Below are 18525 nucleotides of genomic sequence, written 5' to 3' on the forward strand. Positions count from 1 at the left end.
TGAGCTAAGGATGAGAGGTAAACTTTCTTGGGGACTGAGACAGGGGGAAGGTCATTTGCAGGATGATAAGAAGAGCAGATATTTGGGAATTAGAAGTTTTACTCTGTCTCACTGATAGGTCACAAAATGTTATTTCTGGTGAATACCCTCATTATGGGCAAGACCCCCCTGCCCAACTTAAATTGTTTAAGGAAGAGGGAAAAGTTTCCCTTGAGCCCTTAGAATTTTGATTGCCTTCAGCTCAAAATAACTCACATGTCAAAGAAGCACAGCTTACAGAGGCCTGTTTGGAACCCTTCAGCATCCTTTTAGAAGCCTCGTTGTGCATATGATGTGGCAAGATTTTTGTGGGCTAGATTTCTAGAAGTGGTATTGCTGTTGCAAAAAAAGTGTCTCCTCCAAAGCCTCTATCTACCTGTATTTCTTTTTACCAACTTATTAAACGTCCTGTTTCTTCTTACTATTATCCTTGTGCTGTATTTTTGATAAAATTAATTTTTCTTTTGCCTTTGGCTCATTTTGTGGGGTCCCTGGTTTGTGGGTCCCTGGTTAGTAGGAACATACGGGGATGTGATTAAAGAATTTGCATCAGTGTTCTAGACAACCCATGCTAGAGCAGGCTTCTCCCATGATTTTTGGGCTGTGCATGATTGCTGCAGCAAGAGTACTTTTTATTTATTTTTTTCAGTGTACAGCGAGTCAACATGCCTAAGTGACGAGTTCAAGTGTGACACCGGGAGGTGCATCCAAGCAGACTGGATCTGTGATGGCGATAATGACTGTGGGGACATGAGCGATGAGGATGAAAGACACCATTGCGGTAGGCGACACCAGTTCATTCCTCCGCCAAGTCACATTCCAGGGGAATTCACTAGATTCATTTTCCTGTCTTTGGAGCATATGATTGTCAGGCAGTTCCTCTTTAAGCAAATGCACACCAATAGAAAGCTATCTTCATTTTCCCACTGTGGAATTGTTTGCTCTCATATACTTAAATATCTTGAAGTGATGAAAAATGATTTTAAATTTTGTTTTTTTTCTCCTCCATTTAGCTGAGAGAAACAATGTCCCACATTTCTAGAGCAGGTAAAGAGAGCTTAGTTGGCCACACTTAACATTAATAGCAGCTTTAACAGTGGAGCAATTAATTATGCCTCTAGTTTTACCTATTACCTTAGAGCTGTTGTTTGGAGAAGGGTTACCAAACAGACTGAGGAACACCATTTTCCATTACCAACAGAGCATTACCGACTCTTAGCTACAGTGTCTCAGAAAAGTCATCCTTCTGTGGTAGAACCATGAAAACAGTGACTCCCTGCTGTTCGTATTTGATCGTAACCTCCTGTGTCAGCGACTTTCGTGGTCCTCAGCTCCACAGATGCTCCTCCCCTGAGACAGTGGTTGGCAGCTACACAAACGGGCAACTCCAACACATACTTTTCTCCCACCTCCCTTCACCAGGACCCCCTTTCCTCTGTCTCCTATTCACCCACCATGAGATTAAGCAAAATAGCTCTTCTTTTATTCTGGGGCATCAGTGCTTATAAAATTATACCTCATCTCTTTCTTAACAGTGCCACGGGTTCTGATAACCCTTGTTGGGATGTGTTTCCTCCTATATACCTTATTTTTACTTAGGATGGTAGTTTAATGTAGTTTAAAAAAAGTATGAAATTTTTGGGCGGGGGAAACAGACCTAGGTTTGAAGCCCTGGCTCTTTAGAAAGTTCTGTGACTGTGAGCCATCCAGTTAATCATTTTGAGTTTCAGTTTCTTATCTGTGGAATTCACATACAAGTACCTATCCCACGTGTGTTTGTGTGGTGACACTGTGTAAGCTAAAAAATGTTACCAAATGTGAGACACTTTTTGGTATCCAATGAACAAAATCAGGAGTATTTTTCTGAAGCCCTAAGGGAAAAATAGGATCTTATTTTTATGGAAAACCAAGTGAGGTTTTTACTGTTTATTTCTTCTGAAAAAAAAAATCCAACGTCCAAAGCAATTACAATGGGACTTTTGGAGGTATTTTTATCATGACCTATCATTACCATAATTGATTTTTAACTTGTTTTCTCATTTCCTCTCCCCTCTTAGACTATTAAGTAATGCAAAACAAGAGAAATAATGGGTTAGAAAGAATCAGAGGGCTAGAATGTGCTCTTGTGTGGTTTGTGATTTTCACGTGCTTTGTTTCAGAGAAACACAACTGCTCGAGCTCTGAGTTTCTCTGCGTGAACAACGTGCCTCCCTCCAGGAGGTGCATCCCCCGGTCCTGGGTCTGCGATGGCGACATGGACTGCGCCGATGGCTACGACGAGCGGCAGAACTGCACCCGGGGATCGTGCTCTGAAAACGATTTCACCTGTAGTAATGGACAGTGTATCCCCAGCTCCTACAGGTGAGTGGGAACTAAGACCTTCCCTGTAAACCTGAACCGTCCACTGGGGCCAAGCGGACGTATCTGGTGGGCGTGGTGGCATCAGTGCCATTGGCTCAGGGTCCTTTCAGTGCGCTATGACATGAGATTTTTTTAAAATCACAAGGAAAAAAAAGAGAAACTTTAAGTCAAAGAAAGTATTTTAACAGGTAATAATAGTAGATGTGTCTGCCTTTATATCAGTGTTGTCATTAAATATGACTTCAGATACTTTTATGAAGGAAAGGGCTCGTGAAGAGGAGAGTGCCTGGGGCTCACGAAAGACCTGCTGTGACCTTCCGCAGTGGCCCCGGGGAGATGAATGAAGAGGGCGTGGTAAAAGCACAGTTTTTGCTAGACGCAGATGACCTTCTTGGTTTTTGATTTGGAAGAGAGGCTTGGTGATAAGAAATGCTTCACTTCTTTCTCTGTGCTCTGAGAAAAATGACACTGTAAGAGTGATGCTGACCGCAGCTTGGCACGTAGGCTCAGAGCCAGCGAGATGACGGGGGGGGGGGGGGGGGGGGGGGGGGGGGGGGGGTGAACCGAGGGCGCGGCTCCAGCACCCAGCGTCACGCAGCAGACTAGGAGGGCCAGACCCCCCCTTGCTCTTTGGTTTGGAAGAAGTTGGAAATCTGGATTTTCATATGAAGTATTTTGGTTTTTACAAGCTGGAAACAAATTTTAAACTTCTAACACTGTGTCAGTCAAACAGATTGAGGTCACAGTCTGCCAGTCTTGGGGACCTCTCCTGTAATATTTGGTGTTTGATTTCTCATAGTTGTATTCAAAATGGGCCATTGTAAAAGTTTCTATTTTTTTAGTGCCTCAGTAAAATCTCTCACTATCCCCTCTTAGCAACTTTTTACATATAGAGGAAAATAAAGAAGAAAATGATGTGTAGGTTTCAATCCTGAGGGACTGGCAGAATAATAATAAGAGCATTAACAAAAGTAGGGGAGTCCACAGGGACTTTGCTCAAGGTGGAAGGTGAGTTTGATGTAGTAGTACTTTCCAGGTGAAAGTATGCACTAGGCACTCAGACACATGGAACTGGAGCCAAGAAGAGATATTGCATGTGCCAAGGTCGGATATGCATAATGAGGGAACAAGGACATTCATTGGCTTCCGTCCTGCTAGGGATGGAGAAGAAAAGCGCCTACGAAGCTGGCACAAGATCAGAGCGGTGGGGCTTCTGGGGCCACAGGCAGCAGCCCCTCCACAGGCCCTGAGGCAGTGCTGGGATAGAGCAGGGGGCAGAACCATGTGCTCTTGGTGGTGGTCCCGAGGAAGCTGGGCAAGGTTATCTTCTGTGAAGGATGTGGGAGGAGCAGGGACTTGACACTACGACTACAAATGGTAGAGATTAAATTGGTAGATAAATGTTGTCTAGAAAATGCGCTCTTGTGCTATGACTCCTCCCCCAAAGAAGCCCACACCAGCATTGCTGCCAGGTGGCAGTTGGAATGCTGGCAATGTGAAGACATTTAGGAGCTGTCTCCCCTCCCTTTTATTTATTTTTTTCAGTGAACTTGCATTTGAGTGTGGTTTGTCTACATTTAACTGATATGGATGCGATCTACAGGTTTTTAGTCTTTGTATGAGGAAGTGAATAAATCTTTATATTTTCTCCCTACTTGCTCAAGAGTTATGTTGTACTGATGTTTGGTTCTCCTGAGCCCAGTAAATATTTAATATCCTTATTCTTGGATATATTCTGACAACCTAGGCATAGGATCTAGGGAGTAGAATTACTATATCAGGTCTGAAATTTGATCTAGGTTATTTCTGAGCTTTCTGAGCTCTGAGCTTTCTGAGCTCTGCCTTCTTTATTACTATGATCTAGCAGTTGACTTACCTGCTCCACAAAACTTTTATTGATTTCATTCATCTTTTCTTCCTTTTCTCCTCTCTCCCTCTCTTTTTTTTCCTCACTGAGCTTTCTGAATTGCTTTTCACAAGGGCTAGGGCAGAAGAGAAAAAGGAACATTTGTCTGGAAACCTGAGCTATAGGGTCGAAAACACTCCAAATTCTGTGCCTTGTGTGCCAGCAGCCTCCACTAAAGCACACTGTGAACATCTTGCTTGCTTGGCAGAGTGTGGACCTCCCTGTTCTGTATGGTGGTACAAGGGATCATATTTCCTACTGACTTTTTTCCCCCTTGGCTCATTCCTGATGCTGCTGAAGAAGCTGGATAAGATTGTGTTGTGAGCAGCTTGCTGGAATACATGCAATTGTGTCTAAAAACACGGTAATTTGCTTACCTAAATGACTTATTTTTTCCCCTCCTGGGTTGCATTTAAACAAGAGTAAAGAAAGCATTGGCATCTTAAATCATTTGGAAATGAGTTAAATAGCTCCCAGGACACCAAATGGAGTTGAGCTAACTCACATTGATCACAGCTTTCTTTACAGTTACACACACACATTTTGGTATAAATCACAACGACAGTGTCCTAGGTTTGTGGATGGGAATGCTAATTAGAAAGCCTGACCATAGATGAGTTGTAAAATTGACCACATTTGGCTTTGATGCCTTAATGTCTTTTAATGCTCTGCCTCTAACTCCTATGGCTCCATAGTAAATTATTTTATGAATTGTCAACCATTAGTTTTGCCCACCTTTACTGAAGATTCTTTTAGACTTAAGATGAGTTTTGTTACTGTTAGCAAGACTCCCTTAAGTAATTATGACTTTCATAGGATCTTGCAACAATGCAGAGAAAAAAGAACAGTCTGGCTCACAGGATTGAGGGAAACTACATTGTCTTCACCGAGCCTGGGAATGTTAGGTTCCAAGGTAGCTTCTAGAACTATGGAGTGCCTTTTTCCTTTGCAGTAGTCTATGCTAGCCTACTAGTCTTCCTCCTCTCCATTGTCATTATCATTCATATCTCATGGTAGGTGGCAGGAGTATGACAATGAAAAATGGAAGTAACAGGGCTGCTAATGCAAAATGTTACTTCAATTGGAAAATAAATGTTCTTATAGACCACACCTAATAACCTCATCATTTATAATATATAGCACACATCTTATGAGTATCTACTTGAGTATGGGCATTTCTAGCATATTGCTACACAGGATATATCTTGTGCCCATAAGCTGTCTCATTATCTGATGAATGGATCTGATGAACACAAGAATTACAAAAGTTGTAGTTAGTTACTTTGTCCGCTGGGGAAAAATGAATGCAATTGTTTAAATAGCTCTTAACCCACATTTCCAACGGTAGCAACCAGCACCTGGGGAAGTTGGGTAGAATGCTTAATATTCTATTCTATTGCTGGAGATTGGTGGGGTGAGTGAAGGTGCTGGGGGAGTAGACACTAATGACATTGGTGATCTTATTATTGAGGTGGCTGACTTATCATTTCGGTGGAGGAGATACTTGAGACTTGTCAACCTCTCTAAGAGTTGTACTGGGTCTCATAACACAGGTGTGACCGGCACAACGACTGCGGTGACTACAGTGATGAGCGGGACTGCTTATACTCCACCTGCAGTGAGAATCAGTTCACCTGTCAGAATGGGTTCTGCATTTATAAGGGCTACACCTGCGATGGGGAAAACGACTGTGGAGATGACTCTGATGAGCTGGCGCATATGTGCCACACCCCGGAGCCCACGTGCCCCCCTCACCAGTTCAGGTGTGATAACGGGAACTGCATTGAAATGGTCAAGGTCTGCAACCACCTAGATGACTGTTTTGACAACAGTGATGAGAAAGGATGTGGTGAGTACCACAGAAGATTTGGGAAAAGGAAATGGGGAAACAGAATGGTTAACCCTTTATGACTTATCAGGAATCTCCTGTCTGTCCTCTAGGTAGAAAATTATTTCTTGTTTATCAAAGGCAAAGATTACTTGGTATATAGGGACTTGCCCATCAGTTAGGCAGCTCATTAATTACAGAGAAGAGAAAATGAGCAAAGTCAGACCATCAGTACCTAACAGCATCATTACACAAAGCAGACAACATTCATTCTCTTCGAACCCTTGGAATGACTTGTTGCCTGAACCGCCCCTCTGTAAGGATTTCTTAGCCTATTTTTCGCTTTCATCCTCGGGTGACCGAAGGGGAGACTTTTATCTTCCCCCTCACCCCACCTCCCACAAGAAACCACCTTATAAAACTTATAAAATTTAAAATTAATAAGAATATGCTCTCCTCCCAGTGTAGATAGTTTTTGTGTGAGTTTAGCCACGTGTCACAGAACGGGCCAAAGGTGCACTCAGTGGAGTGTGGGCATCTCATCCCATCACGGGACAGCCACACGTGTGCATCTCTTCCCAGATGCACTGGACACTTGAGCCAGTGTCAGTGATGCCGCACTGGCACCCTGAACTCTGCCGCGATGTGAGCAGTCACACTGCTGAAGTCGAAGATGCTGTGTACCAGGGTGCTCCCTCCCCACCCAGGAGGCCTGTTCTACCAGCACCACGCTGGCCAGGTCTCTTCTGTTTGTCTTTCTCCTCTCCCCTGCCGTTTTACTTTAAAAAGTATTGATTAAAAGAAGTTTGGCAGGTATAGGTTTTGAAGGGAAACTTAAGCTTGTTAGTTGTATTGTTAAAACCACTGGTGAGGGATTAAGTTGGGGAGGAAGCTGGAAAAACAATGACTTTTGAATAATCGAGAGCCTTGAGAGATCCCTATTGTCTGTCTACTTTTAGCATGATTCATTGAGAATTGGCGCTTTACCGTGGAAATGTTGACTTTGGATCATCATGGTGGATCCATTGTTGATATTTTAGGTCTAATAACTTTCTTTTACCTACAGGCATTAACGAATGCAATGATCCTTCCCTCAGTGGCTGTGACCAAAACTGCACAGACACCTTAACCAGTTTCTATTGCTCTTGTCATCCTGGTTACAAGCTTATGTCTGACAAGCGGACTTGCAGTGATATTGATGAATGCAAGGAGACGCCCTTTGTCTGCAGCCAGAAGTGTGAGAACATAATGGGCTCTTACATCTGTAAGTGTGCCCCGGGCTACATCCGAGAGCCCGACGGGAAGAGCTGCCGGCAGAACAGCAACATCGAGCCCTATCTCATTTTCAGCAACCGTTACTATTTGAGAAATCTAACTGTAGATGGCTCCTTTTACTCCCTCATTTTGCAAGGACTGGGCAATGCTGTGGCACTGGATTTTGACCGAGTGGAAAGGAGACTATACTGGATTGATATAGAGAGAAAAGTCATCGAGAGAATGTTTCTAAATAAGACAGGCAGGGAGACAGTCCTGAAGCACAAACTACCAGCTGCAGAAAGTCTGGCTGTAGACTGGGTTACCAGGTAAGAAAACACTGAGAAGCTATATAAAAGTTACTTTAAAAAAATTAAACCCGTTTTCATCTTAAGGGAATTGGTCTTTTTCAACTTGGTTAATATTGTGGATACGTTTAATGCACCTGCATGACTTTTTTCCCTCTCTGTTGTATACCTGATACTCAAATGGGATACCACAGAGCCTAAACTCTAGTGATTTTTAAGAAGTTGTGCTGTTATTTTTGGGGGAGGGACACCACAAAGGAGAAAAGACCTCTGCTATTTCTGGCCATTCAGTTCCCTGGAGATGCGGGTGAGGGATGACTCATGCGTTCACCGGTAATTTCAGTCATTTGAAACTGCGTCGTTTCAGACTCTGTGCCAGGTACTAGGGCTCTGGAGCAGCTCCTGCTTTCCTGAGTTCATGGCTTGCTTACAACTCTAGTCATTCCCAGCCCGCGCTGGTTATGAAATAGAGAAAGGCTAACCTGCAACTTCTGTTCTGGGTCCTTTTAGAAACTGAGGGTCTTTAACGCAGGCAAGGGATAATTAAACCTTATCAAATCATCCATACTTCTAAACACCTCTGTTGAATATTGAACCTGTCAGGAACTTGGCAGCATATAGTAGTTGGTTTGTGGTTAACAGAAATGTAGCTGCAGGAGGGGATGCTGCTAACAGTGCTGCTGTCAGCCCAGACTCACAGAGGACCCTTCTGCTTCCTTGCTGTTTGACCATCTTAGGGTGAAGATCCTAAAATGGGGGCTGGGGCGTTTGCTCCCTAGTTCTACATGAATAGTAGCTGACCTGCTGTAGGTGCTCAATAAGTGCCTGACGAATAATGAATAAAATATCAATTATGTGAATATGAGTATTTTATGGCCCTACTAGATGTCAAAAAGCATAGCAATTAATGACTTGCAGGAACAGAATTGAATATTGAAGAAAGTCAAGTCAGAATCCTTGTTTGAAGTGTGGACCCAGAGTTCCCCATGTGACATCATCTTAAAGTGGGCATTGTGGCATATGTTCTTGCATCTTCCATTTGTCCCATTGCAGGAAGGTCAGCTTCCCCCCTTACCCTTGTTTACTGGGTGAGGGGGAAAGGTGCCCTTTTTAACAGTTGTATGTGTGATTCCAAGGTAGCTTGGATAGGAAGTTGGGTGGTTAAATATGCGCTGTTTCACAAACAAGATTTTTATGTCAGTAACTCTTGGCTCTCCGTTTCAGAAAGCTTTATTGGGTGGATGCCCACCTGAATTGCCTCTCTGTCTCTGACCTTGAAGGTCGATACCGCCGCAAGCTGGTGGAGCACTGTGTGGATGCCAACAACACCTTCTGCGTTGATAGTCCTAGAGGAATTGTCCTTCACCCTCAATATGGGTATTGTCTTCCTGTAATCTTGGGCTCTTCTTTCATGCCCTTATTCTGCCTCTGTTATCTCAAGGCCAGTGTCTTGCTGGGATTTGTCTTCTGCTTTTTCTACCTGGTAAATGGTTTAGTGTAATGGGTAAAAGCATGGCTTATTCAAATGATATTCATGAACTATTCTGTTTTCTTTGCCATGACACCATTTCACTTTTTAAGTCACATATTTTGGCTGCATGCAAGAACAAATTATGGTAAAAAAAATAACCCACCTCTGCTGGACTTTTCCTGCCAAATCCATTGAAGTTCCCAGTTAATTGCATTTACTCTTGAGCATTCTCTGTATACCATCCCCTTTTAGCTGATATTCTATTAGTTTTCTTTCCTTTCTAAGAGGCTCTTTAGAATGTAAACTTTATTTATCTAATTAGATAAAAGCCATGTCTTGTGGCTACTGACTTCTTTTGGCTTCAGGAGCTGACCCTTTGTGTTTCCTCCAACAGATATGTCTACTGGGCAGACTGGACTCACAAGGCCTACATTGGGCGAGTAGGCATGGACGGGACCAATAAGTCTGTGATTATCTCTACCAAGTTAGAGTGGCCCAATGGCATCACTATAGATTACACCAATGATCTACTCTACTGGGCAGATGCTCACCTGGGTTACATTGAGTACGTATACAGAAAAAAGTAAAGCCCACGGAGTAACTGTTTATTCCAAACACCAGGCTTGTGTTGCCAGGAAGCTTCTCATTGGTCTTTGAGGTCACTTTTCTCTAAACTGCCTATTAGTCATTTACTGAGCTCAGGTATGATCCAATAGAAAGGGAGTGAACCTTGAAGTCATACAGATTGGGTTCTTGTCCTCGTGTTTTCATTTCTTATTTATTTTTTTCATTTAAAAAAATAGAGCTAATAATCTCTTCCCTATGGTAGTCAGCTTAGTGCTCACCCTGATGGTAGTTAGCTTAGTGCTCAACCTGTCTTAATTTCTTATCCCTTTATTTTGCTCTTCCCTCCCAAATACATGATTAATAAATTTTAGTATCTAAAGAAAGAAAAAGAGCAAGAGTGTAAAAAAAGATTTCCCCTAAAACACTTTTGCAGTACATTTATTGACAAGTACAATGATATGTTTTATGTAGTGGTTTACTCAATATGATAATGCTTTCAAATCATTCTTGTAAAATGATAATTTTTAAAAACTATGTTAAAATGTTATACTGTCAATGAAAAATTCTCATTGTAAGAAAAATAATATACTTTCTTGACCAACCAGTACATGTTTATTTGGGGCATTGCTAATTGTGTTCTGGTTGGATTGTAGTAATGTCTTTTGGGTAAGCATTTATGAACAGGTACCCAGATATGCAGCCTGTTACATTCAAAAGTATGGGATTGCATTAACTCATTAGGGTTATTTTAAAGGCCTTCTAAATTCTGTCATTCTGTTAAATTTATTTTGCTGCCAAAGTCAGTGTGGAAATTTTTAAAGTTCTCTAATTCCACATTCTGTTAGGGACATGCCACTGAGAAGGAAGGAACCCGACACACATTCTACTGTTCCCTCTAGTGCTCAGGGCAGACAAAGTTAATCAATCCCAGAATTCTCTTTTGTTGAATTGGGACATTTCTCTACAGTTTTCCCCAGTTGACACATGGGACAAAGGCTCTTTGCCACCCCTGTCCTGGAACACTGGGTTGTTTTGATAGGCTATGCCACTACCCTCTGCTGCTCCCTAATACTTGTTTTGAGCTCAGTCCCTTGAAATTACCTTTTTAAAAAAGATTTTTAAAGTTTCTTTTTAGAGAAAGGAAGGAGAAAGAGAGGGAGAGAAACATCAGTGTCTGGTTGCCTCCCACACTCCTTCTACTAGGGACCCAGAGTGCAACCCAGGCAGGTGCCCTGACCAGGAATCAAACTGTTGACCCTTCGGTTTGCAGGCTGGCTCTCAACCCACTGAGTCAAACTAGCCAGAGCCCTTGAAATTACCTTAATGATCTTAGTTTTAAAATATGTTTAGGGTCACTAGAAAAGGAGACTTAGAAAATTGAAGGTTATAAGGGTTTTGACATGTGATGTGTTAGGGATACTTTCTTGTCTTTATACTAAGGCAATCTTAACATTCTCCTTGCAGAATTTACCATAACAGATACTAACTCACTGTTAGGTGGAATTCAACTTTTATCATAATAAGTAGAATATTAATTTTAGTTTATTTATATTTATTTATACCATTTCAATGTAATGTGCAGACGGTGACACCCTTGGCTCTTCCCACAATGTATGTATTCTCTTTTTGAAGAAATATCACAGAGGTTGGCACTTCATAAAATCTCATTTTGAATTAGTAGAAGCATCAAGGCGTTCAAAGAAGCTTCAGCAACTTTGCTGTTGGATTCATACTATTCTTTAGGACTTGTAGACTATTCTTGGTCTTAAAAGCTTTGTAGGTTTAACTGAAATTGACTGTATACATAGATAGTATTTTAAGGAGCATTAGACACAAAAAGGGATTTTCTAGCTATTTAATATTCTGTTCGCTTTTTGGTAAAACCTGTGTACTTGGATTCTAAAATTCAGGCAACAGGTTGCTGCCGAAAAGTCAAATTTTAAGATCAGGCACTGTGATCTGGGAATGAATGAACCTTCAATATTCACGTAGCCATGTAGACTCGGTCAGTTCCCAGAGGGGTAGCAGTGCCTGTGTCAGATATACATTGCATGGACTACGTAAGAAAGTACATTTTTATAGATCATGTGCATTTCTCGTACCTGTTGGGATGTGCTGTCACATCCTTCTTGCTGTGCTTGTGGTTGTACATGTGACAAAAAATACTCATAAAGGAGTCTGAGGTCTTCATACAGAGATCAGGCAAGAACTGAAAAGAAAGGTCTCAAGACTACTTTCTGGTCAATGATTTTTTTTTAAAAAAGAAACCAATAGTGATTAAGTTCTGGGCACTTATCTGCAGTCTTATCAACAGAGGCCAAGGTCTTCACGTTTTCTACAAGACCATCAATTATGATGTTTTGGAGAATACTTCTAACATCACCTGGCTAACATCATCAGGTTTCTTAGTTGATAGCTCATTCAATCTCCTGTTTGACTTTCAGGGTCTGCCTCAAAATTAAAAAATACTTGAAATATCAGTATTCTTACAGACTCATAGAAATGAATGAGACAAAACTAGAGGACCTAGATATTTGGTTGTGGATGCTCTGTGACATCTTGAAATCAGAGAACCTCCTCTGGAAGGTCCTGGAAAAGTACTAATTAGTAGTGCCTGGGGCATGATTAATAATAAATGGGCTGCCAGTACATGCAAAGTCAACCCTGGTCTATAATTTAGTCCAGCTAGTATATGCCACTCAGGTTATACTGAGAATCCAGCTGTCTCCTAGTACAGCTTGTCCCCTGAAATGTTCATGAGAAGGCCAAATTCCAGCTTTGTGTTGCTATCCTCTGATTTCTTCTGATGACTTAGGACACAAGAAGGGTATTCGTCCCAGGATATCAAAGGATGCTTAATGGAGAACATCAGTGTAAGAGATTGTAAATGTATGACAGCGGAAGCAGCTGCATCTGCAGGAAAGCAGCTGTGGTTAGGAATTTGTGATTATTTAAACTCCTCTGGCTATTCCTATTTTTAAGGCATCAATTTTTCAACTTTTATACCTTTTGTTCAGTCAAAATATCCTGTAATTTTATTTTTTGTTTTAATTAAAGATGAGGTGTTTTAGGGAGGATCTCAACTTCAGTCACCTCTGGAAGTTGGAATTATTAATTGATTTGTTAATCCCTCTATCCTTAAAGGCATTGCAGGAGAGCATTTTTCTTCACTGAGTGACTCTTTTTCCTTCCCCAGGTACTCTGACTTGGAAGGCCACCATCGACACATAGTTTATGACGGGATACTGTCTCACCCTTTTGCTATTACCATTTTTGAAGACACTATTTATTGGACAGATTGGAATACAAGGACAGTTGAAAAGGGAAACAAATACGATGGATCAAACAGGATGATGCTGGTGAACACGACACATAAACCATACGACATCCACGTGTATCATCCATACAGGCAGCCAATTGGTGAGCAGGTGACCCAGAAGTTTGACTAGTTGCTTCAGGTTCATGTGCAGGGCATCCTTGTTTCTTTCATCATGAACATCCTGATGTTCATGTAAAGGCAATGGTGTTATCTGTCAGTATTTTCTATGAAACATGTGCTGAAAGTTGAGGGTGTAGAAATACCTGTAGAGTTTATTCCCCTCTTGGAAGGCTGCTTATAACATTTTCTTAACACTGACTCTATTCTTAAAAATCAATCTTGTTTTTTTGTCTTTTGGTAAGAATTAACAGTTTTTATGTTGCTATATTTACTTTGGTTGGAGTACTGGTGTAAAGGTATTACATTTCAGTGTTAAATACTTAAGAAAACACTTTGGAAAACTTAGGACATTTCCTACATAACCACAATAAATCCTAATACCTAAGAGATATATTACAATCATGTAGATGCAGTTATAACAATTTTTCCTTAATATTAAGATCAATCTATTGAAATGACTGACCTAAAAGAAATGCTTAGAATAGAATTATAAGTATAAAACATCATTTATTAAATTTCCACTTGCATATGACATTGTACCGTGTATTGAATATGTTTTTGTTGTCTTCCGTAAGACAAAGATATTGAGAGCAACGCATTTCAGTTTATCATAAGTTAGGAATATTTATTTGTGAATTTATATTCCTCTTCATGCAATTAAAGCATTTCATAATTTAGAGATAGTCTAGCAAATGTGTGGAGTATATTTTGGCGGGCATAAAATAATGGATTTTATGGACCTGCTCTGTTGTGGTGTCTTGCTAAAACATATAAAGTTAGACATGAGAAAAATGAGAATTGGCAAAATAAAGATACTAAATATTTTTTGTAAGTTAATATTCTTCATATTACTTTAGCAGAAGTTCAAAGTCATCTTTATTTCCAATGGCAGCCCAGAAAATTAGTGCAGATGCTGCTCAGTTTATCCACCTGCCTTGCCCTTGGCCGTACTTCTGTTACTGGTGTCCTTAGAATGAGAGAACACAGCATCTGCTGGAAGATACAACTTTAACTTCAGCTCTAGACACATGAATGGAAGCTAAGTTTCCCACCTCCTCCCCTTTGAGAAATACATCTTTTCTAGCCCAAAACACCAGTGGGTATGTCTCACTTCCGATAGTACAAAAATCAGTTTCTCCAAACAGGATTACTTGCTTATGCAGCTCTCTCATCTGTCCTACTTACAAACCTCTGGAAAAAGCATGATACTAGGCCAATAATTTTTCTTACTAAGAGATGATGAGTTTGATGAGGTGGGGAATCATCTCATCTGTGCTTGGTATTCTCTTTAAGTGCATGAACATATGTTTTCTTTCTTCTTTCACTAGTGAATAATCCCTGTGGTACCAACAATGGTGGCTGTTCTCATCTCTGCCTCATCGCAGCAGGAGGAAAAGGCTTCACCTGCGAGTGTCCAGACGACTTCAAAACCATCCAGCTGGGGGACAGTACCCACTGCTTGCCCATGTGCTCCAGCACCCAATTCCTGTGTGCTAACCATGAAAAGTAAGGCTCTCTTCTCTGCTCTCCCCACTGCCTCTCCATTTCTTAGATGCACATTGAACTCAAGTCTCCAGGGGATGGGGGTTTTCAAATGAATTAAGATTGGCTAATTAATGTGGTTCATTTAGGTGCACTAAGACTTGCATTCTCCAACTTCAGATAATTTCTTCTATGGAAGAAACGAACTTATTCATAAATGGTTGTGCCTGTGTATACAAATTTTATATCTGTAGAGAGGAAGCAAACTATGTTTTTTATTTCTAATAAATTGTCCTAAGTGTCAGGGCCAGAGTGTACAGGGGTTGGCAAAAGTAGGTTATAGTCATGAGTATACAAACAATTTTAGTCTTTTATTATTATTTATTTACTAATCATTGTATTTTCTACACAGACAACTATAAACTTACTTTTTCCAACTTCTGTATAAACAAGAAGGGGACCCAAAAATAACAGAATTATCTTCTGGAGGGTGGGCCCCTTGTAGTATAGGCCTCCCCCACTGAGTGTTCTAGGAGCCCACTTGTATCAGTATACCAACTGGTATTGTTGTGAGAGGCTGAATTCAGCCTCAGCAAAATTATTTTTGGAAGACTCAACGTGTTTGCCCACTTCATGATGGGTGATTTATGAGCACACCTGCCCACATCACACTGAGTGTTCAGGAGTTTTTGACCAAAAAACAGCATGACCCGGGTGTCCCACCCTCCCTATTCACCTGATCTCATCCTGAGCTACTGTTTTTTGTTTCCTGGGTTGGAAAAGTCCTCAAAGGGAAATGTTTTGCCAATGTGGAAGAGATGAAACAAAAAATGGTAGAAGCATAAAAGGCGTCAAAATTCACAAGTTCAAAAACTGTTTTGAGCAGTGGAAAAAAGTCTCAGTAGGTGTATTGCGTCAAATGGAGAATACTTTGAAGGTGACTGAAGTTTAAACATATAAGAAAAAATACACAATTTTTTGTAAATAAATTTATAAACTTTATAAGTTTTAGGTTTTTTTGCGTCCCCCCTTATATGTGTACACTGAAGTATAGCTCTCAAGAGTGATAGAATTTCTTTACCTTTTTATATGTGTACTGGCCTAGCTTCCTAGTTAACTATGTCATTTTTTGACCCTTTCAGTTTTCTGTGAAACAGGGCCACAGATTACTTTCCTAACAATGGCCACAGGCCATGGGTGACTGGGGGGGACTGAGTCAGAGAGTGGAGTGAGGGGAGGTTTAAAGCAAATCATAGGGTCTGATGGCAGGTCATTTTGATGATTAAATCAGAAATCTTATATTAAGAATCTAGCACACAACCTGGACTGGTATAACTCAGTCAGTTGGGTATCATCCTGCAAACTGGAAGGTGACTGTTTCGATTCCTGGTCAGGGCACATGCCTGGGTTGTGGGCCAGGTCCTGGTTGGGGGCATGTGAGAGGCAACCAACTGATGTTTCTCTAGCACATCAATGTTATTCTCCCTCTCTTTCTCCCTCCCTTCCCCTCTCTCTAACAATCAAGAAATCTCAACAAAAAAGAATCTAGCATACACATAACCTCTTGACAAATCTTAACTCCCTCCAGCTTTCCAGCCAACATCCCAATGCCTTTTATATCTCCCTGTCAGACAATCCCAGATGATCTCTGCTACCAGACCCACAGCTCCACACATGCACTGCACTATTGATTGTGGCAGAAATTTAATCATCTTGCTCCAAGCACTTTTTCATCATGTATCTTGAGTCTTAACTAAATAGACTAGAACAGTCTATTTTATCTAGTTATGTTTTCTCAAAAAATACACTATGGTAACCAGAGTTAATTGTCCTCTTCTCAGGCTCTGAGAGAACTCATGTGTGTCATCACCTGGAATTCATTTTGCCTTCTTCTCTCCAAAGAAGCATCACCCATTCCCCTACTCTCCCCCCACCCCCTGGTGCTTTGCTGAGAGAAGTGGTGTGTTGTCTCCATGCAGGTGTATTCCTATCTGGTGGAAATGTGATGGGCAGAAAGACTGCTTGGATGGTTCCGATGAGCCCCTCATCTGCCCGCAGCGCTACTGCCGGTTGGGACAGTTCCAGTGCAAGGATGGCAACTGCACCAGCCCACACTTCCTGTGCGACACTCACCACGATTGCCCTGATGGGTCCGATGAAGACCTTACTCTTTGTGGTGTGTTGAATTGCTTTATGCCTTCTTTGCCCATTTCCATAGTTGATTTTTTTACCATTCTGATTCTGTGGGGATTTTCTGAATGTCATAAACCAAGACCTGGTCCAAAGTCCTAGGAAAAAACCCTATCCTATATCTATTTTTATAAAATTTTTTAGAATTCCTAAGGTCTCTGCAAGGCAAATGGTTAAGATAGGTAGTAAGCTGGCTATTGGTGGTTCTTTATCATGTGCTATGCATAGAATCCTCCTTGAGAGTTAACATTGAGGATGAAACGAGGGTTTCCCACCCCAATATTAATCACAGACTCTCTGTTGTAGTGTTTATTTGTTTCCATTTTATAAAAAGACAAAAAAAACCCTCTAAAAAAACCCAAAAATCTTCCAACCTACAAACAACATGTTAACAATGGCAACAAACACAAAGCATTTTTTTAAACACAAAGTGTAAAAAACATTGTCCATTAGGGTTACAGGGATCAGAAAAGGTGAAGTTGGTAGGGCATCAGTGACTCAGTCCTTATCTCCTAATTCTGCATGCCAAAAAACAATTTTAAAATTTAGGAGATAGTAATAGTCAAAGAAATAACTGCCCATAGTGGTACTGGTTGGCAATAAGTATATTAGGATATAATTTTTCTAGACAGAGTGTGATTGAGTTCTCTAGGCTCTATCAGTGTGAATTAGTAGCTTCTGTTCCTCATGCCTTCCAAGCCGATAACCAAGTTCCCTTGCTTGTAGAGCACCACCGGTGTGAGTCTAATGAGTGGCAGTGTGCCAACAAGCAGTGCATCCCAGAAGCCTGGCAGTGTGACTCGATCGATGACTGCGGGGATGGCTCAGATGAGGACAGTTCGCACTGTGCCAGCAGGGTCTGCCGGCCTGGCTATTTTAAGTGTGCCAATGGTCACTGCATCCCTCAGTCCTGGAAGTGTGACGTAGACAATGACTGTGGAGACTACTCAGATGAGCCTGTCCAGGAATGCAGTAAGTTCCCATGGGAGGGGCGTGGCCTGACCAGGAGCACAGAGTGAGGAGAACCTGTGTATGGAGTGAGAGAAGATGTGGAGTCCCCTGTTGCATCCTGCTGGGACACCCATCGCAGATTTCTGGCCTATTCCTGGCACTGCAAAACAAAGTATAGCTAGCCATATGGCTGCAGCTTCAGCCAGACTCCTCTGAAATGGAGGATGTCTCCTCTTGATACACTGGGTGTCTACCTATCCAGAATGTGATAATGAGAACTTACATTTTGTACGTCTAGCACTTTCTCCTTTGAGCCTCAGAGAAACAGATGAGGTTAGGAAAGGGGGTGCTACCAATTCCCATTTTACAGATGAGGAAACTGAGGTTCACATTCAGTGGATGGTCATCTTTGTCTTTAGTGGCAGAGCTGACAGGTCAACCCTGGTTTTTAAATTTCAAACCCAGCCCTTTTTCTTCCCACTAAGTTATACTGCAGCAAAAATGAGTGCTACTAAGATAATGAGAAAACTTCCTTTCTCTTCTTGGTGAACACACCAAGAACAGAACTCAGATCACACCTGAGACAGACATGTGTTGCTGGAGTCAGTTTAGTTGGTGATGTGGTAATTGTTACTTGTCAGCAGCATTTCCTAAATGTGACAATGGCAGGTGTCCTTTGGTGTCAGTTCCTGGCCGGACTGAGACTTCAGACCTGACTTTGTTACTTTC

At 41.4% G+C, this 18525-nt stretch overlaps 1 protein-coding gene across 1 annotated transcript in view; it reads left to right on the forward strand.

Moving 5' to 3' along the window:
- The window catches only part of LRP2 (LDL receptor related protein 2), a 199470-nt gene that overhangs the window by 135796 nt on the left and 45149 nt on the right, over nt 1-18525 (forward strand). The window contains exons 47-56 of the mRNA XM_036023343.1: nt 689-820; nt 2199-2400; nt 5860-6155; nt 7201-7717; nt 8921-9073; nt 9562-9732; nt 12931-13154; nt 14502-14679; nt 16635-16831; nt 17572-17817. Of these exons, the coding sequence (XP_035879236.1) occupies nt 689-820; nt 2199-2400; nt 5860-6155; nt 7201-7717; nt 8921-9073; nt 9562-9732; nt 12931-13154; nt 14502-14679; nt 16635-16831; nt 17572-17817 (2316 nt within the window). The remainder of the gene's footprint in view (nt 1-688; nt 821-2198; nt 2401-5859; nt 6156-7200; nt 7718-8920; nt 9074-9561; nt 9733-12930; nt 13155-14501; nt 14680-16634; nt 16832-17571; nt 17818-18525) is intronic.

The sequence above is a fragment of the Phyllostomus discolor genome, chromosome 4, assembly GCF_004126475.2.
Source record: "Phyllostomus discolor isolate MPI-MPIP mPhyDis1 chromosome 4, mPhyDis1.pri.v3, whole genome shotgun sequence".
Taxonomy (NCBI): domain Eukaryota; kingdom Metazoa; phylum Chordata; class Mammalia; order Chiroptera; family Phyllostomidae; genus Phyllostomus; species Phyllostomus discolor.